Source organism: Castanea sativa, chromosome 1 (genome assembly GCF_040712315.1).
Source record: "Castanea sativa cultivar Marrone di Chiusa Pesio chromosome 1, ASM4071231v1".
In the NCBI taxonomy this organism is placed as follows: Eukaryota; Viridiplantae; Streptophyta; class Magnoliopsida; order Fagales; family Fagaceae; genus Castanea; species Castanea sativa.
This window is the reverse complement of record NC_134013.1, coordinates 15,139,826-15,158,103: the sequence shown is the minus strand read 5'-3', so window position 1 is coordinate 15,158,103 and position 18,278 is coordinate 15,139,826. Positions and strand designations below refer to the sequence as shown.

At 33.3% G+C, this 18,278-nt stretch overlaps 3 protein-coding genes across 4 annotated transcripts; 2 read left to right on the top strand and 1 right to left on the bottom strand.

Moving 5' to 3' along the window:
- The first annotated feature begins 560 nt into the window (after nucleotides 1–560).
- Nucleotides 561–5,246, top strand: LOC142622207 (12-oxophytodienoate reductase 1-like). Its single transcript, XM_075795648.1, has 5 exons — nucleotides 561–673; nucleotides 791–931; nucleotides 2,345–2,475; nucleotides 4,056–4,232; nucleotides 4,516–5,246. Exons 1-5 carry the CDS (start codon nucleotides 606–608, stop codon nucleotides 5,106–5,108), a joined length of 1,110 nt encoding a protein of 369 aa, XP_075651763.1. The 5' UTR covers nucleotides 561–605; the 3' UTR covers nucleotides 5,109–5,246.
- A 4,633-nt stretch (nucleotides 5,247–9,879) lies between these two features.
- LOC142621861 (putative 12-oxophytodienoate reductase 11) lies at nucleotides 9,880–14,594 on the top strand. Of its 2 annotated transcripts, XM_075795229.1 has the most exons (5): nucleotides 9,881–10,118; nucleotides 10,234–10,374; nucleotides 12,307–12,437; nucleotides 13,102–13,278; nucleotides 13,584–14,594. In XM_075795229.1, exons 1-5 carry the CDS (start codon nucleotides 10,018–10,020, stop codon nucleotides 14,174–14,176), a joined length of 1,143 nt encoding a protein of 380 aa, XP_075651344.1. In that variant the 5' UTR covers nucleotides 9,881–10,017; the 3' UTR covers nucleotides 14,177–14,594. The 2 variants fall into 2 exon arrangements, with proteins under 2 accessions (XP_075651345.1, XP_075651344.1); XM_075795230.1 differs by lacking the exon at nucleotides 13,102–13,278 and having other exon boundaries at nucleotides 9,880–10,118.
- Nucleotides 14,195–18,167, bottom strand: LOC142621860 (putative disease resistance RPP13-like protein 2). The gene is made up of 2 exons (XM_075795228.1): nucleotides 15,053–18,167; nucleotides 14,195–14,925 (listed from the first exon to the last, which is right to left on the bottom strand). The coding sequence occupies exon 1, from the start codon at nucleotides 17,876–17,878 to the stop codon at nucleotides 15,086–15,088; it is 2,793 nt and encodes a 930-aa protein (XP_075651343.1). The 5' UTR covers nucleotides 17,879–18,167; the 3' UTR covers nucleotides 14,195–14,925; nucleotides 15,053–15,085.
- Nucleotides 18,168–18,278: the final 111 nt, after the last annotated feature.

Below are 18,278 nucleotides of genomic sequence, written 5' to 3'. Positions count from 1 at the left end.
TTTCCAGTGCCAGGGAGAAATTTTTTTTAAGCCGTGCTAAGGAAAATTTGAATGTACCAAAGTTATGAATATTTTATTGTAGTAGTTGAAATGTTTTGTGTCAACCAATAATTCAGTAGTTTTTTTATTCTTTCATTTTTATTTTTTAGAATCAATAATCCTGTATACTTAACTCCTTGAGACATACTAGTTTAAATATTTGGTTTTCTTTTTTTCTTTTCTTTTTTTTGGATAGAATATATCTAGTAATTTCAACTTATATAAATTAAGTTATTTCATAAATTCATTCCATTTCGGAGGATACAAAATTATGCAATTTTTTTAATTGTATTTTTAAAGAATGAAAGAATATATATTTTTGAATTGATATCATATGATTTTATTTTCCGCAAGCTGGGCTATATATTTCTTTATTTGTAGCGCAAGATTAAGTCAGCGGATGCCAAAGCTTCAGGTCTTTGTGAATTTTTGGCATTGTTTGCACTGTTGACTTTGTGAACCAATCACATAATCATATTGTGTTGGAGTTGGATCGGAGTACTTATAACTTACAAGTTATAACTAGGAATCAATCATTCACGGTTGAACAGCAAGAAAGTTTTGAGATGGAGGAAGTAACACCAATACCACTCCTCACTTCGTGCAAAATGGGAAACTTCAATCTATCTCACAGGTCAGTATATGAATCCATATTTATCACCCAATAATGATTCAAAGCTAAGTTAAACCAATCCACTTGGATTGTTTTCGTTCTTTATCGATTGTTTAACGTTTAATAATGGGTTCGTAGGATTGTTTTGGCACCATTAACAAGAACGAGATCCTACAACTTTGTTCCTCAGCCCCATGCTGCTTTGTATTACTCCCAGAGAGCAACAAAGGGTGGCTTCTTGATTGGAGAAGCCTCTGGGATTTCAGACACTGCTCAAGGGTAAATATCTTGGTTATGTACTTATGTTTCTAAATTTTTTGAAAAATATAAACAATCAACATACAACAAAAACTGTTTCCAAGTTTATGTTTTAAAATTGAAGTCTTAAAGAATTTTACGATCTCATGTTTAACTAACCTATTTAGGAAATGGGTTGCTAGCCTTTTTTGTAAATGTTATGATCTCATTTGAGAGGATAACTAAAAGAATTTTTATTTGGGTGTGGCTTATGTCCAATAAAAGTTTTCACTGGATACATTGGATTGGAGACACGTGTCCACTCTTAGACACGTGTCCAAATCCTGCTGTGTCCAGTGAAAATTTTCACTGGACACAAGCTCTACCCTTTTTATTTTTATTTTGTAATTCAATAGTTATAAGTTACAACAGGTTGATTTGAACCTCAAATATTTCTATTAAAAAATCCACGAGGTGCCAATTGGGTTACAAATCTTTTAGTCTTTTAAATGAAACTTAAAAGACTTAAAGATAAGTAGATAAGTCTCTGTCATAATCTAAAATTAACTTAAAAAACCTCAAAGCTTCTCATTTGGTAACTTGCTTTGAACAAGCCAATCAACCGAGCTGGAAATTTCCTTGCCAATTTATTTAAGAAATTGTCAAAAAAGTCTTGTAATTTAGTAATATTGTCTGTTCTCCTTTAGGAGGAGAATCATAGTTCAAAGACCCCCTTTATTGTAAGTGGTAATTGTTGAACTGTACAAAATGTTTAAGAGGATAAGAAAAACAATTGGGAATATGGTAGCCATACAAGTGCACAAGAAACCATTCTTTAAATTTATTTCTAATTGATCTAAAACTAATCTAAATTCTCTCAAAATTTTAAAATTATTGTTGACTCAAGTATAAACTTAGTGCAAATTTTATTGATAATAGATAATACCTTGTTCCAATAAAATAGGTATGCCTTTTCAATTCAATAGATTTTAATAATGACTAATTTTTTTTAAACTAAAAGATGTAATAAATATTAAAGAAAATTCTTTATATCACAATAATAAAAACTATGTTATGAAAACCAAGTCTATAAATAGACAATAGACTATCATACTTTTTTTTATTTATTAGAATGTAGCATTCTAGGATGGGAACTTTGCATTCTCCATCAAATAATTGACGACGAAATTATATAGTATTTAGTACCCAAATCATTTCTCATGTTAGTTATTATTTTTTAAAGAAATTAATTTGAGATACCTTATTCAAGATGACTAAAATAATTTAATTACAACATTTGTAGCTCTTGAAATCTGCTTTCTAGAATGATTATTGACCAAAGATTGATCCTTAGTTTTCATTGTGCCCATGCATTTGCTCTTATTACAATCTCCTTATGTTTATACAAGGCACAAAACATCTTATCTATACTTAATTTTGTTTTTACTTTTAAAGTTACCCAAATACTCCAGGCGTTTGGACAAGAGAACAAGTTGAAGCATGGAAACCAATTGTGAGTGCTGTTCATGAAAAAGGGGGCTTATTTTTTTGCCAACTTTGGCATGCAGGGAGAACTTCTGATTATTGTAACGTTTCTTTCCCCTTTTGTTCTATTCGTTGTATTCATGATGCATGGTTAGAATTTTTAGTGCCATATTAAATTATTAACACTCTGCTTGTGAAAAAAATGGTTTGTTTAAGAAGGAAAATTATTAGGTACTCCCGGAGTACCATAAATACGTACTTCCTTCTCTCACATAAATGGTGGGTCTTACCATGAATTTAATTAGTGGGACCCACCATTCATATGAGAGAAGAGAGTACGCATTTATGGTACTCCGAGAGTACACAATAATTTTCTGTTTAAAAAAACTGACTCTTTTTTACTGGGTACTAGACATGGACGAACCCAAGATTTTAAGCTATTAGAGACTGAAGTATAAAGAAAAAAAAAAAAACTCCAATAGACATTTATATAGTATTAACAAATTATAAATATTCAAAATCGTTGTTTCTAAATACATTAAAATGCAATTATTTACCAACAAAGACAAAAACAAAAACAAAAACAAAATAATGTTTTTTTTTAATATTAGGCCAGGCTAGGATTTTTTTTTGGTTGAAGTTAGAGCATTCACAGTGGTGGTGCTAAAAATTTTAGCTTTTAGTACCTCAAAAAGTTACTTTATCTATTTTATCACTTCATTTTACAATACATCCAATATCAAATGTTCTATTTTTTTTATCACTTCATCCAAAATAATATAAACAACTCATTAAAATAATAAAGGAAGAGAGAGAATTTGAGTTTTTTTAATTGAAGGAAGATATATAATCTTAATAAAATATTGTATTTTATTATTAACAACTTGCTTCTCCAATAACACATGATTTTTTGATTCTTCGGTGGTAAAATAGTTTTTTTTTTTTTTGTTGCTAAAATACAATCATCATAATGAATGTTTTTATTGTTTTTGTTAAGTTTTTGGGTTGGATAATTGCTATTTAAATGAGGCTAGCTAGGCTTGTTGAGGAGAAGGAGGACTTAAGGTTTTGGAAGGGGACCAATTACAAAAATTAAATATATAATAATAAAAAAAAAAATTTAGACCCAAGGGGGCCTGGCCCCCCTTGGGCCTCCACCTGAGTCCGTCCCTAGTATTTAATCTGAAATTGAACTAGAAAACATTTTCTATTGTTTGGCTTCATTAATATTTGTTTTCGTATTTCTAAATAATTATATGAGCAAAAATTCATTCACAAAAATATATCCCAAATAGGAATTTATATATTTTTGACCTATTTGGGAGCTTCAAATGGCAAGCAAACTCCAAATATGATTTTTTATTTCTTTTGAGAAAAATGCGGTAATTTTATTAAAATTAATCAGTTATATATATCAGCGAACATTACAATACTAAGGTGTGGAGAAACACCTTCCATCCATACTGATAAATCACTAATATGTTTAGTATATTTGTAAGTTACAAAATTATTATGTTCAAATGAAGTGGGAAAGTGACTGGTCTTAGGAAAAAAATATTGTTTGTAAATTTCTTTTTTATAAATAGAGGAAAGGCAAAGAAAGTATTATTTGGAGAGGTTTTTTTGGTGTGGAAAATGTTTTCTTGAGGTTGAAAGAGAGTGCTAATAGCATGTTCCACAGGCTATCAACCCAATGGCCAACCTCCAATATCTTGCACGGACAAGCCAATAACAGCTCAGATTCAAATTGATGGCACTAGTGCTGCGGAATTCCCACCTCCTCGACGCCTAAGAACTGATGAAATCTCACAAGTTGTCAATGACTTCAGAATTGCAGCAAAAAATGCTATGGAAGCAGGTCATTCTTATTTTATCTGAGAAGTTCAATTTTTCACTAGACATCCATTGGCATAGTTAACATTCCATTGTGTGCATTGATACTAAAGGCTCTATACTGTGGACCATTTCTTCATAGTATAACCATCAACCCAATTGCATTGAAACAGGCTGCTAGCTTGCTTTGATTTTTCTGACCACTCTTTTATTGGGCTGAAGTTTCTTCAAGTAGTGCATTGCTTAATTTCTATAATCTTTAATTCTATCTGTTGTTACGAAAGAAAAGTTCACAGTTAAAATTACAGGTTTTGATGGAGTGGAGATTCATGGAGCCAATGGCTACTTGCTTGATCAATTCCTGAAGGATCAAGTTAATGATAGAACTGATGAATACGGGGGGAGCTTAGAAAATCGTTGTCGCTTCCCACTAGAAGTACTTAAAGCAGTTGCTGATGAGATTGGAGCCGAAAAGGTTGGGATTAGGCTCTCTCCATTTGCTGATTACAATGACTCTGGTGACTCCAACCCTGAAGCTCTTGGCCTGTACATGGCTGAGTCCTTGAACAAATATGGAATACTCTATTGTCATGTGATTGAGCCAAGGATGGTTACCCAATTTGAGAAGCATGAGACCAAATGTTGTCTGTTGCCCATGAGAAAGGCCTTCAAGGGGACACTCATTGTTGCAGGTGGATACAATAGGGAAGAAGGAAATGAAGTAATTGCTAGTGGTAGTGCTGATTTAGTTGCATTTGGACGTTTGTTTTTGGCCAACCCGGATCTGCCTAGGAGATTTGAGATCAATGCAAAGCTTAACAAGTATGACAGAAACACCTTTTACACGCATGATCCTGTTGTTGGATACACAGACTACCCATTTCTTGAACCCGACACTTAAAATTAAGGGCAGTGTCTATTTCACACAGCCAAGTACACATATTTGTACACACAAATGTCACATGGCAAAACAAATGGTGGAAGTTGGTTTAATTAACTTACCAGACTATTAATGTTTCATTAACAAATATATAATCGTACAGACATGTCTGGCTTGGAACACACTCCAGGCTACAAACTTTGTTAAGGGCGTAACATCTTTTGAGTCTAAGATAAAAGCTTTTGAAAGAATCTACCACAAGGAGCTTTTTTTTTTTTTTTTAATTTATTTATTTATATTTATTTTTTATAAGATAGAATTTCTACTCTAACATAATCTAATGCCTCTTGATTTGGTCTATGATAATTTTTGACCGTCACCATTAAATGCAAGCTATTTAATATAAAAATTAGATATAAGACAATAATATGATTCGAATCCCATTTACACAAAAAAGAAACAAATTAATACTTTAATATAAGTAATTATAATTAAGCAAATACCATAGGTTTCAAATCTCATTCAATTTATTAAAATAAAGTAATATGAAAAAGTTAATTAATGTAGTAGATGATTTGTATTTATTAGTACTCTAAGAGTACTTAATAATTACTTGCTGGTTAGAGGGTTGGATAGTGGATTGATACTACTCTCCTAATGTCTTTCCTTTTAGGCCAATGACTCATAGAATCCAGCTCTTAGTGAATTAGAGCCTTAAACTTAAAGTCAAAGTTAAATGGGTAATGATCAAGAGTTTTGTGACTTAATTGACTTGGGTTTAAATCATTCCTACCTCCTTATTATAAGTGAATATATATTATATATACACACACATACATAATTCCATTGATGTAAACAATAATGCATTTTATAAAGCATCCTATTATGTAAAAAGACATTTCACTATGAAAAAAGGTACATCATTCCACTTATACAAACAATAATGCATTTTGCGAAAGCACATCCTACCATACATCCCACTTGGGGCGGAGGGAGGGGGGTCGAGGGGGGCAAGTGCCCCCCCGAACTTCCAAATATTTCTCTAATAATAGTATAATATTACTATATTGTATAAAAATATCTTATTTGCCCCCTTACACCACAAAAGGACAAATAAATTCTCTTTTTTTTTTTTTTTTTTTATCAATTCCCACGGCAGCTTCTCTCAGAGCATCATTGGTGGTGCCAAAAATTTCACAATTTGGCATCACAAAAAACTACTTTATCTATTTTACCACCTTATTTTACAAAACATTCAACATCAGTGATTTTATTTTAACATTCAACACAATAAAATAATATAAATAACACAATAAAATAATATATCTACTACAATAAACGATAACCACCACCACCACCAACACAATAAAATAATATATCTTCTAATAAAATATTGTTTTTTTTACCATCTTAGCTACGTTACACAGACATCTTTGGCTATGTACTGTAGCTCAACAACCAAATTTTTTGGCTTTTCCACCATTGCAGCAGGCTTTTTAGTATTGATGGTGCTAAAAATAGCAATATGCCGTTTTAGCATCACCAATGTTAATGCTCTCACATAGATAGATCTACACTCCAACAACTCTTATATTAAGGGTGTGTTTGGATGCCGCTTATTTTGTTAAAACTGAAAATTTATTGCTAAAAGTACTATAGATAAAGGTAAAAGTTAGTTGAAATAGTACAATAAGGCCTATGAATAGTAAAATAAGGCCTATGAATAGTACAATAAGGCTTATGAATAGTTGAAATAGTAAAATAATTTTAATTTTTTCATCCCAATCCAAATGCACACTCAAATAATGGTAGAAATGAAAAAGGATGTTTTATATCCATTGTTTAACTTGTTAGTGACCTTAGCATTGATCTTACAAGTTGCAGCAGCTACTATTGAAAGAATGTTTTTAGCAATGAACATAATTAAAAATTGATTACACAATCGAATGAGAGATCAATGGATAAATGATTGCTTAGTCACATATATTGATAAAGATATATTCAAAACTATTGAGTGCGAAGAAATCATGTCGCAATTTCAAAATATGAAAAATCGTTGAAAGCAATTGAGTAAATCAAAATAGGTGTGAAAAAATAAATTAAAGTTTACATTTTATATTAGATTGTGTATGAAAATTTCATTAGCATATAGTTAGTTATTTACTTTGTTACTAATATTGATTAATATTTTTCAGATTAATTTTTTACTTTTAACTTTGTCTTTTATCTTGCCCCCCAGACCCAAACCAGGTGAAAAGACAAAGCCAAGACATTTTGCGCCATGAACACTTGACTTGACTAGGTTGAGTTGAGAAACTGTACAAATGATTTGGGTAGTGGGCTGGCGTGAGCAATGGCATGCTATATAGCTCCAGTATCCAGAAGTTAATCGCTAGGCCCAATTTTACAACTTGTAGACGACACAGCAGTCATCTTATGAGGTATTGGAAACAATTCTAAACGACAATTTATTGGGGTAAGCCACATTTTGTACAATCTAAAGAAAACTACAAGTCGTTTCCAACTAGAACTAGTAAATTACAAGGTACCTCTCTTTTACCTAAGCTACAGGTCGTCCAATAGGAATTTAAAAGTTTGCGAAAACGACAAGTCGCTCTTGCGCCAGGGAGAATTGAAGTTTGTAATTAGTAAAATAATTATTCAGCAAAAAAAATTAGTAAAGTAATGAATACCAAAAAAAGGTCTTTTAAAAAAAAAAAAAATTTCTTTTAGAATTAATAATAATCCAATATACTCTAACTCCTTGAAACGTACTAGTTTATATATATCTGGGTGTTTTTCTTGGAAAAAAAAATCTAGTTGTTTCAACTTCGTATATATTTTTTGAGAAAGAACTTTATATATAAGTTCTTCTAAAAAAAAAGAAAAAGAAAGAATTCTTATATAAGTTAAGATAGTTATTAGTTCATTCCAATTTAGCCAATATAAATACATACAATCTTTTTGATAGTTTTAATTATAAAAATTGAAATTAGAGTTGAGATGATATGATATGAGTTTATAATGATGAGTTATATGAAATCATTTTTATGTTAACGGGCACCGTAAGTTGTCCGCCCGTTAACCCGTTAACAACTTTTTTGAAATTCTTCTGACAATTTTTTTTGTCATTTTTACAACTTTATCTTATTTTTCTAGCTTTATAAGTACCGCTTGTTGTCTTTTTGACTTTTTTAAATTTTTTTTTTTTGTACCTTGTGCTTATTAACATTTTTTATATATTATATAAGAGCATTCACAACAATGGACCTAAAAATTTAGCTATTTGGCACCACAAAAAGTTATTTTATCTATTTTGCCTACTCACTTTACAAAATATTCCGTAGCAGTGGATCTATTTTAGCTTTCAACATGATAAAATAATATAAACATCACAATAAAATAATATATCTACTATAATAAAATAATATATTTATTACAATAAAATAATATATTCACTACAATAAAACAACAATCACAACCACCACAACCATAACCGCCACCACCACCGCCTCCACCACCTCCACCTCCACCTCCACCTCCACCGTCATCTAATGTAACAATAATTTTTTAAATCCCGAATTATATATATATATATATACACACACCTACAATTTTTGTTTTTGGGCCTAAAACAATTTCTAATATCTTAACAACTAAACTTATTATGAAGTTATTGTAAAATATTGTAAAAGTAACATTTATTAAATAAAATATTAACTCAACAAAAATTTTTAAAATTTTTTCTTTTTCTTTTCTTGTATTTTTCTCTTAATCACATGCCAATTGTCACTCTCATGTCTCATCTCACCCACTTTTAAAATATATTGCTTCACTTTCCAATGTTTAATTTGCACCACATAACCTTTAAAAAATCTCCACTCCATAATAATATAATATACTTTCTTCTCTCCTTTTTCATTCTTCTTCTTTAGTTATTTGTTTCCTTCTTCCTAGTTCGCACCATTCTTTTTTTTCTTTCCTTTAGTTTACAAGCTTATGAAACACTTACAAATAGGTGAGTCTATAGTCTTCATTTGTAAAAGTTCTTTCACTTTCCTCCCTCAGTTTGCTCTCTCTTTTCCATCATTGAAAGAAAGAAGGAAAAAGAAAAAGAAAAAGAAAAACTAAGCTTCATGCCGGCTGAAATAGTGAGGATGATGGATGAATCAGAGGTGATAGTTTAACGAGAAGGATGATGGGTGAGAGATTGAGAGTGAGGTGAGAGTTTTGTTGTAGCATGTATTTTAAGTATTAGTAGTGCTAAAAATAGCAATATAGCTATTTAGCACCAGGATTGCCAATGCTTTAAAGAATGATGGAGTACAATTGGAAGGAGGAAGCAAGGACATCCCTCAGTCCAAACGGTACGGCTCTCCATATACACTGGATGGGAGGCCACTTCATTTCATTACAACATTTAGTAACAACTCAAGTACCAATAATCTCCAAGCAATCAGCAATTTCCCCATAGAGAGATAACAGTACACGAAACAATATCATTTTCTTAGTCAAATAAAGTTACCAAATTAGGATTTTGTCCGTGCCTTAGCCCAATGGTAAATGAATAGAACTTATTGCTGAAAATTGAAAACTGAAAATACTGTACAAAAATAATTTTTTAATGTGTAAAAATTACTGTTCATCCCAAAAAATACTGTTCATTGGCCTAAAATTACTGTTCATGGCCAATGAACAGTGACACATGCGCGTGGAAAAAAAAAAAAAAAAAAAAAACTGGCCAGACGTGGACGCAGCCCTCCTATCCAAACGCATTCTAAGACATCATCGGATGCCAAAGCTTGTGGTCTTTGTTAGACCATTTTAGTGGCGTGAATTTTTTGGCATTGTCCCACACTGGTGACTTTTGTGAACCACTCCCATTCATTTACATAATCATATCGTGTTGGAGTACTGATCAGAAGCTATCATGGCTGAAAAAGAAGAGATCAACAAAAGTGAGATGGAGGAAGTGACACCAATTCCACTCCTCACTTTTTTCAAATTGGGAAACTTCAATCTCTCTCACAGGTCAGTATGAATATCCATATTTATCATCCAATAATATGATTCAAGCTAAGCAAAACAGATCCACTTGGTTTGGTTGTGTTCTTTATTAGTTGTTTAAAGTTTAATGGATTCGTAGGATTGTTTTGGCACCATTAACGAGATCAAGATCCTACAACTTTGTTGCTCAGCCACATGCCGTTTTGTATTACTCCCAGAGAACAACAAAGGGTGGCTTCTTGATTGGAGAGGCCTCTGGGATTTCAGACACTGCTCAGGGGTATGTGTTATTTTGAATTCTAAAATTTTGGAAAATCTATGAAAATATATAAAATAAAAAAAATTGCAAACAACAAAGATTATTTCACATAGCAAGTTTTGGTGTGAAAATTTGAAATCTTCCACTCTAATATCATGTGGTTTTAAAATTTGTATCCCTGAAATAGCATAACTTGAAATTATTCTCTTTGACATTTGATTAGTTTGTAATTGCTACTAATTGAGAATTGATAATTAAATCAAACTTTTCAAATCTAATAAAATCTTTATGTTGTAGTACTTTGTAATTAATAAAATTATTTGCATCATCAAGAACCTTATAGCTCAACTGGTTGAGACTTCTTGGTGTTTCCAATAAGGACATCCAATTCAAAGACCTCTATATTATAACTATTGAATTATCCAAAGAACAAATATATATTTAAGAGGCTAAGAAAAACAGTTGGGAATATGGTACTTTATAAGTGGTACAAGTGTTCCTATGGGTATAAATAGTTAAAAAAAAAAAAATGCCAACCTAATCTAAGTTTTGTGTTAGTGTTCCTAATTAGATATAAAATCCATTCTTGAAATTTATTTCTAACTGATCCGAAACTAATCTAATTTCTCTCAAAAATTTTAAATTATGTTAACTTGAGCATAAACTTGATGCAAATTTTATTGATAATACCTTGTTCCAATAAAATAGGTATGCCTTTTGAATTAAATAGATTTTAGGAATGACTAAAATTTCATTAACTAAAAGATGTAATAAATATTAAAAAAATTCATTGTATTACAATAATAAAAACTACTTTAAGTAAAACCAAGTCTATAAATAGATTAACAGACTATCTTCCTTTTATTTATTTTTTTTAATTATTAGAACTAGTTGCAGACCTATGCGATGTGTGAGAATATATAAATATTTTGTAATGGGGTGTAATATATATAAAAAAGTAACAATTACTTTAAGTATTATTTATTTATTTTAAAATATTTCTACAAGTATTTTTTATATTTTCATCTGTTCAAAGTACAAATATATTTTGTATGTTGATTAATATTTTTTTAAGGTAAACTATATTTTTCTCACTTCTGTTGTATTGTGTTATATTTGATATACAACTAAATTTTATAAGTTTAAAGTTTATTATTCAAATTTCTCATATCTTAAGGAATAATGAGATTATCATAATTATAAAAATTTATCACAAAATTACAATGTTATCTTAACCAAAATTAAAATAAAACAAAAGGAATAAAAGATAGACTTTATAATAATTTATTACTCAAAAAATTGGTAGGCATATTCAAATTTATAGCCATGTAGATTGTATTTTGACATAAACTCAAATTCCTATTTCCAAAAAGACAAGTATTAACTCATATCAAAATTCAATCTATAAAAGGGAGAGAGAAGACTTTGTAATGGGAAATTAAAAAACACACATTCCCAAAGCACATGTTTAAAAAAAAACCATCAACCTTAATCAAAATTATAAGAAAGAACAAAAATCAGAGAGAGAGAGAGAGAGAGAGAGAGAGAGAGAGAGAGAGAGAGAGATGTGGCCAGTGACGTGGCTCAACAGGAGCTTAGCAATAATAAATGCTATGCTTCAACTTTTAGATATATATAGCTTTCTAGTATGGGCAATTTGCATATTTCATCAAATAATTGACTACTGATTTTTAGTACCCAAATTGTTTCTCCTATTAGTTATCATATTCTAAAGAATAAATTTGAGATACCTTATTCAAAATGACTACAATAATTTAATTACAATATTTGTAGCTCTTTGGTGAAAATTTTGCTTTCTAGAGTGATTATTGACTACTATAGATTGATTCTTATTTTTCACTGTCCCATGCATTTGCACTGATTGCAACCTCCTTATGTTTATGTAAGGCACAAAGCATCTTATCTATACTTCTTTCATTTTTACTTTTAAAGTGGCCCAAATACTCCTGGCATTTGGACAAGAGAACAAGTTGAGGCATGGAAACCAATTGTGAGGGCTGTTCATGAAAAAGGGGGCATATTTTTTTGCCAACTTTGGCATGCAGGGCGAGCTTCTGATTATTGTAACGTTTCTTTTCCCTTTTGTTCTATTTGTTGTATTCTTAATGGTTAGAATTTTCAGTGCCATGTTAATACTCTGCTTTCTCCATGAAAAATGTTCTTTTTTTTAGAAAATTGACTCTTTATTTGGTTTCGAATTTGAATTTGAACTAGAAAACATTTTCTTTCATCACAAAAATAGATCCCAAATATGAAACTATAATTTTTTTGGCCTATATGACTTAAATAGTTCAATATGAACACTAAACAAAACATAACCAAATAATTGAATAGTTAAATTATAAGAATAACTATAACATTATAACGTTTATTATAATCTACCAAACATACTCTAAGTGGAAAAATGGCTAGTTTTAGAAAACAAAAACATCATTTGAAAAAAATTTATTGGTTGATCATTAGTCAATGTTTGGTCTATAAATTGAGAAGGGGCAAAGGCAGAGATTATTATTGGGAGAGTTTTTTTTTTTTTTTTTTTTTGTTGTTGTGGAATTTATTTGTGGTAGTTTATTGAGTATATAATGTTTTGGAATGCGTGGTCCACTCTATTGGGTTTGTTTTTTGTTAAATATGAAAAAATGTTTTTTGTGATGCCAAACACAAAAAAATGTGGGAAAATGTTTTTTTTTTTGGAGGTTAAAAGAGTGCTAATAACATGTTCCACAGCCTATCAACCCAATGGCCGACCTCCAATATCTTGCACGGACAAGCCAATAACAGCTCTGGTTCAAATTGATGGCACTAGTGCCGCGGAATACCCACCTCCTCGACGCCTAAGAACTGATGAAATCTCACAAGTTGTCAACGACTTTAGAATTGCAGCAAAAAATGCTATGGAAGCAGGTCATTCTTATCCTAACTGAGAAGTTCAACTTTTCACTAGATACATTTAGAAAAGTAGTTTGACATCCATTGGCATAGTTAACATTCCATTGTGTGTATTGATACCAAAGGCCCTATATTGTGGACCATCATCTTCATAGTGCAACCATCAAACCAATTGCATTGAAATAGGCTGCTAGCTTGCTTTGATTTCCTGACCACTCTTTTATTGGGCTGAGGTTTCTTCAAGTACTGCAACGCTTAATTTCTATAATCTTTAATTCTATCTGTTGTCATGAAAGGAAAGTTCACAGTAATAATTACAGGTTTTGATGGAGTGGAGATTCATGGAGCCAATGGCTACTTGCTTGATCAATTCCTGAAGGATCAAGTTAATGATAGAACCGATGAATATGGAGGGAGCTTAGAAAATCGTTGTCGCTTCCCACTAGAAGTAGTCGAAGCCGTTGCTGATGAGATTGGAGCCAATAAAGTTGGGATTAGGCTCTCTCCATTTGCTGATTACAATGACTCTGGTGACTCCAACCCTGAAGCTCTTGGACTATACATGGCTGAGTCCTTGAACAAATATGGAATACTCTATTGTCATGTGATTGAGCCAAGGATGGTTACCCAGTTTGAGAAGCATGAGACCAAACGTAGTCTGTTGCCTATGAGAAAGGCCTTCAAGGGGACATTCATTGTTGCAGGTGGATACAATAGGGAAGAAGGAAATAATGTAATTGCTAGTGGTAGTGCTGATTTAGTTGCATTTGGACGTTTGTTTTTGGCCAACCCGGATCTGCCTAGGAGATTTGAGATCAATGCAAAGCTTAACAAGTATGACAGAAGCACCTTTTACACGCATGATCCTGTTGTTGGGTACACAGACTACCCATTTCTTGAACCTGATACTTAAAGAATATAGACAGACTACCCATCTCTTGAGCTGGGAGCTTGGTCAACTAACTGAAACAAAAATTATTCACAGGTGAATGATCAGAAGATTCAGAACAACCATTCTGTGCGGATGGAATTTTTTTTGGGGGAGGGGGGCTGATGTGTATATGGTGACATTAGTAATGCTAGGGATATTATAAAGTTTACTACACAGAGGTATGTCACCAATTACAAAAACACGTTTCAAACATTCATTTATTAGGTGGTTAAAGTCCATCAATTAAATACATTGTCACGTCAATTTATAAGGTTTACGTAGTAAAACTTGTTGTATCTTAATCCTTTTCCAAGGTGGCATACGTTACATTGTTAAATTAGAACTGGTTCAGGTTTGTTTGCTTCAGCTTAAAATCAAGCTTATTTTCATTACTAGCTTATGTGCCAATTTTATATATATTGTACAATAAATGAATGAAAATAAGCTCATCCAAACACACTAAAGAATTAGCCGTTAATGAAACAAATCAAACTAACAGTTTATGTAAAATCACGAGAACATAACAGATGCAGCGGCTGCAAGAATAACAAGAACAAGAACAACAGAAACATTAATGACAACAGCAATAACATTTAGCAAACTCTGGTTCAGGTAGCAGCTCCTTCAACCCAGGATGTCTTCCAAGCATGTAACTCAAGCCATGAATCTCTCAATGGGTTTTGGAGGGTAAAAGAGTTGATATTATTAAATTGCCTAGGCAATATCTTCTCCTGAAAGCAAATAGACGAGTGACCAAACAAAGTTCAAATCGGTGGAGTAAGTAAACACTTTTAAGCAAAAAATGATCAACTTATCAATTAACTAGAATCACTAGTAACTGAGAGAATAGATTGAAACCTGCTTCGCATCGTCCCAACAGTGAAATCCCATTCAGAACTGCAGAGTTTTGGGGAAGATTAATCCTTTGGCTGGAATCTCATCTACAAATTTCTGTGGCATGTTCGTTAAGACTATTTTCTTAATGTTTTCCAAAATAAACAATGGGGCTGGAAGTTCCTTTAGCTTGTCACAGCATCGGATTTCTACTTCTTGGAGTTCCTTAAGTGCTTCTTTCCCCACCTCCCATGTCTCCAAATCCTTTAGCATCCAAAGCTTCAAAATTTGAAGCTTAATGAACCCTTTGGGTGGGCACTTCAATTCCTTCCCAGTGTAGGAATCTGCCAATAGCCTGAGGACAGAGAGGCTTGGCAGCTGCGCTAGGATTGGCATGGGGTCTTTCTCCAGCTTTGAGACCGACAAAGTAAGAACTGTAAGTTTAGGAGGGAATTCATACCTATCATGTAGCTCCGGTAAGCTTCCAAGCAAATACAGGTTGGTGAGATTCTCAAGGCTTGACAGAGGCTTCAAATTGAGCTTCCAAGGTTGACCGTTTTGGTTCTTGGATCGTATCCTGAGAGATTGAAGACTTGCAAGTCTTGCAATCCACTCATCTAATTCTTGAAAGGAATCTAAATGACATGTCAGACCCAATTTCCTGAGATTGATTAACCTATACAAACCATTCTTCACTGGAGTCTTTTTGTCTACGAATAATCCCCATAATGTCTGGAGATGAGTAAGAGAAGTGCCATGGTTTTGCAGAGACATGTCAAGACGTATTTCATTCAGACACAGATGGCGCAGGTGTTTCATCTTCCAAATAGAACTCGGTAGAGAGCTGATATATGTGTGCTTCACATCCAAAGTCTCAAGGTAAGGCATCTCACCGACAGAGTGGGGAAGGGCATCCAAAAAGGTCCATCTTAAGCCCAAGTACCTCAACAAGAGAAACAGTTTCCCCATATTGTCGGGCAGTTTAGGCTTGTAAACACGCTCTAGATCAACCACCCTCAGCAATCCAAAATTTTGACCAGTGACTTTGTTGAGAAACCTATCAATTTCTGTCGCAGGCATATCATTTTTTTGAATGTCAAAGGCCAAGTAAGAGCGCAGATTTTGAATTTGTGAGATGTACTCTTCGGGGTCAACAAAGTCAGTAACCCGGCGAACACCATGCTGAGGAGTTTCCTTTTCTGACATTTTTTGGATGTGGAAAAGGCCAATCTCTTGAGCTTTTGACATGAAATTACCGTCATCTTGTAAGACACCGATACGACATGTTTTGGGACTCCCGTCTTTTCTCCATTTGAATATTTGAATCAAGTTTCTTTGCACAAGCTCTTTGAAGTATATCTCCACCATATCTTCCGGAGTCTTCTCGGGTGTATGCTTCACAAATCCCTCTGCAAGCCATAGCCGCTGCAACCTTCTCACAGGAATATCTTTATCTTTTGGGAAAAGCAGTAAATAGAGGAAGCAAGGCCTCAAGTGGAAGGGCAGATCATTATAACTCAGGGCCAATATAATTGAGAACTGGTCTTGCTTTCTGTCTAGCTGCCAACTTGGGTGCTCAAAAACTTTCAACCATACTTCGTAGTTCGGATCCTTCGTCGACAGCAAACCTCCAAGCACCACGATTGCCAGAGGTAAGCCCTTACACCTTCTTATAAGTTTCCTTTTAAGCTTGAAGACTTCTTCATCAGAGAACATCAAGTTGTCTGGTAAGCGTACCTTTTTCAAGAATAATTTCCAGGTGTCTTTCTCATTCAGAGGATTGAGCCGGTGAGGCTCTCCTCTTGTATCTGCTGAAAAAGCGACGCGATAATTGATGGTAGTTAATATGATCCTGCTACCTTTATTTGTGTCTGGAAAGGCCTCAAGAAGTTCTTTCCATAAACTAGGCGTCTGTAAATCGTCCAACACCACCAGGTACCGTTTCTCCTGCAAATTCATATGGATCTTCTGTGTCAATTCTTCTTTCGTAGATTTATTATCAACAGTTATATTGACAATCTGTTCCAATATGCTCAACAGCACATCTGTAAGGTTCCCAGAGGCAAGAACCCATGCGCGACAATCAAAATCACTTTTAACCTCAGGACTTTTATAAATTGCCTTAGCAAGGGTAGTCTTGCCAGAGCCATGCTTGCCTACAACTGAAATGACGCGACGATCAAGACGACTTTTAACCTCAATTGCCTTTGCAAGGATAGTCTTGCCAGTGCCATGCTTGCCTACAACTGAAATGGCAGGAAACTTTTGGTAATCCCCGGATTCCGGGCCACTGCCAGTTAGCATGGCCACCAGCTTGCTTTTGTCTTTCTCGAAGCCAATGAAGTCTGTTTCTTCATCCACAGAATAGCTGGAATCATTGTTTTGCTGATTCAGTGTTAGCCCTTCATCTCGATAACTTGACCTGTGCAAAGTTAATTGCCGAATCATGAGAGGCTCGCCTCGGTTTGAGACCCCACCTGTCTCCATTTTGTCAAAGTTTTTTATCTTGTGCTTGATCTCCTCTATCTTATTGCGAAGGTCAGAGTCAGCCTTCAAATTCTTGGGGATGAAAAAGTACCCCATTCTCCTTGCATACATTTTCCACAGGACAAACGTTTCAATGGCATCCTCCACTTCATAAACAACAGCAAGAAATTGATCCACCCACTTCTTAACACCTTCTTCGTGTTCTTTTTTATCTTCTGCATCTATTAGGAAGCTCTGCATCTGTCTTAAGCTGATTCTGACTTGCTCTATCTCATCTATAGCCTTGTTGAAGATGATTGGTTCTTGAATGAGCAGGTCTGTGAGTTTCCGTATCACTATAGAGACAACTGCTTCAACATCCATTTACTTTTCTCTTCCTTTTTCTCCTTATCCCTGCCAAACCAATGGTGCTTCGTTTGTTTGAGAACCGGTCAGTTGTGAAAGGTTTAACACTACTCTTCTTTTTTCTTAAAATTGATTAAATGGTACCTTTAATAATACTTTTGCAAGACTTTGGCAAGTAGTGCTTTAAGTCTAGAGTCATGAGCCGACTTAATGGGCCTAATTGAGATTCAGATTCCCGAAACTCGATCAATTGAGACTTTGTTTGGGCATTGCTTGATTCAGAAAGGCATAAACTGAGATGATTTTGAGTGTTTGCATGTCTTGATATTGGTCTTAAAAATACATAAAAAACCCATCATGGAGGAGCTAAACCTAAGTGAGATGACTATATCTATTAGGCCTATAGTTGTCACACTGT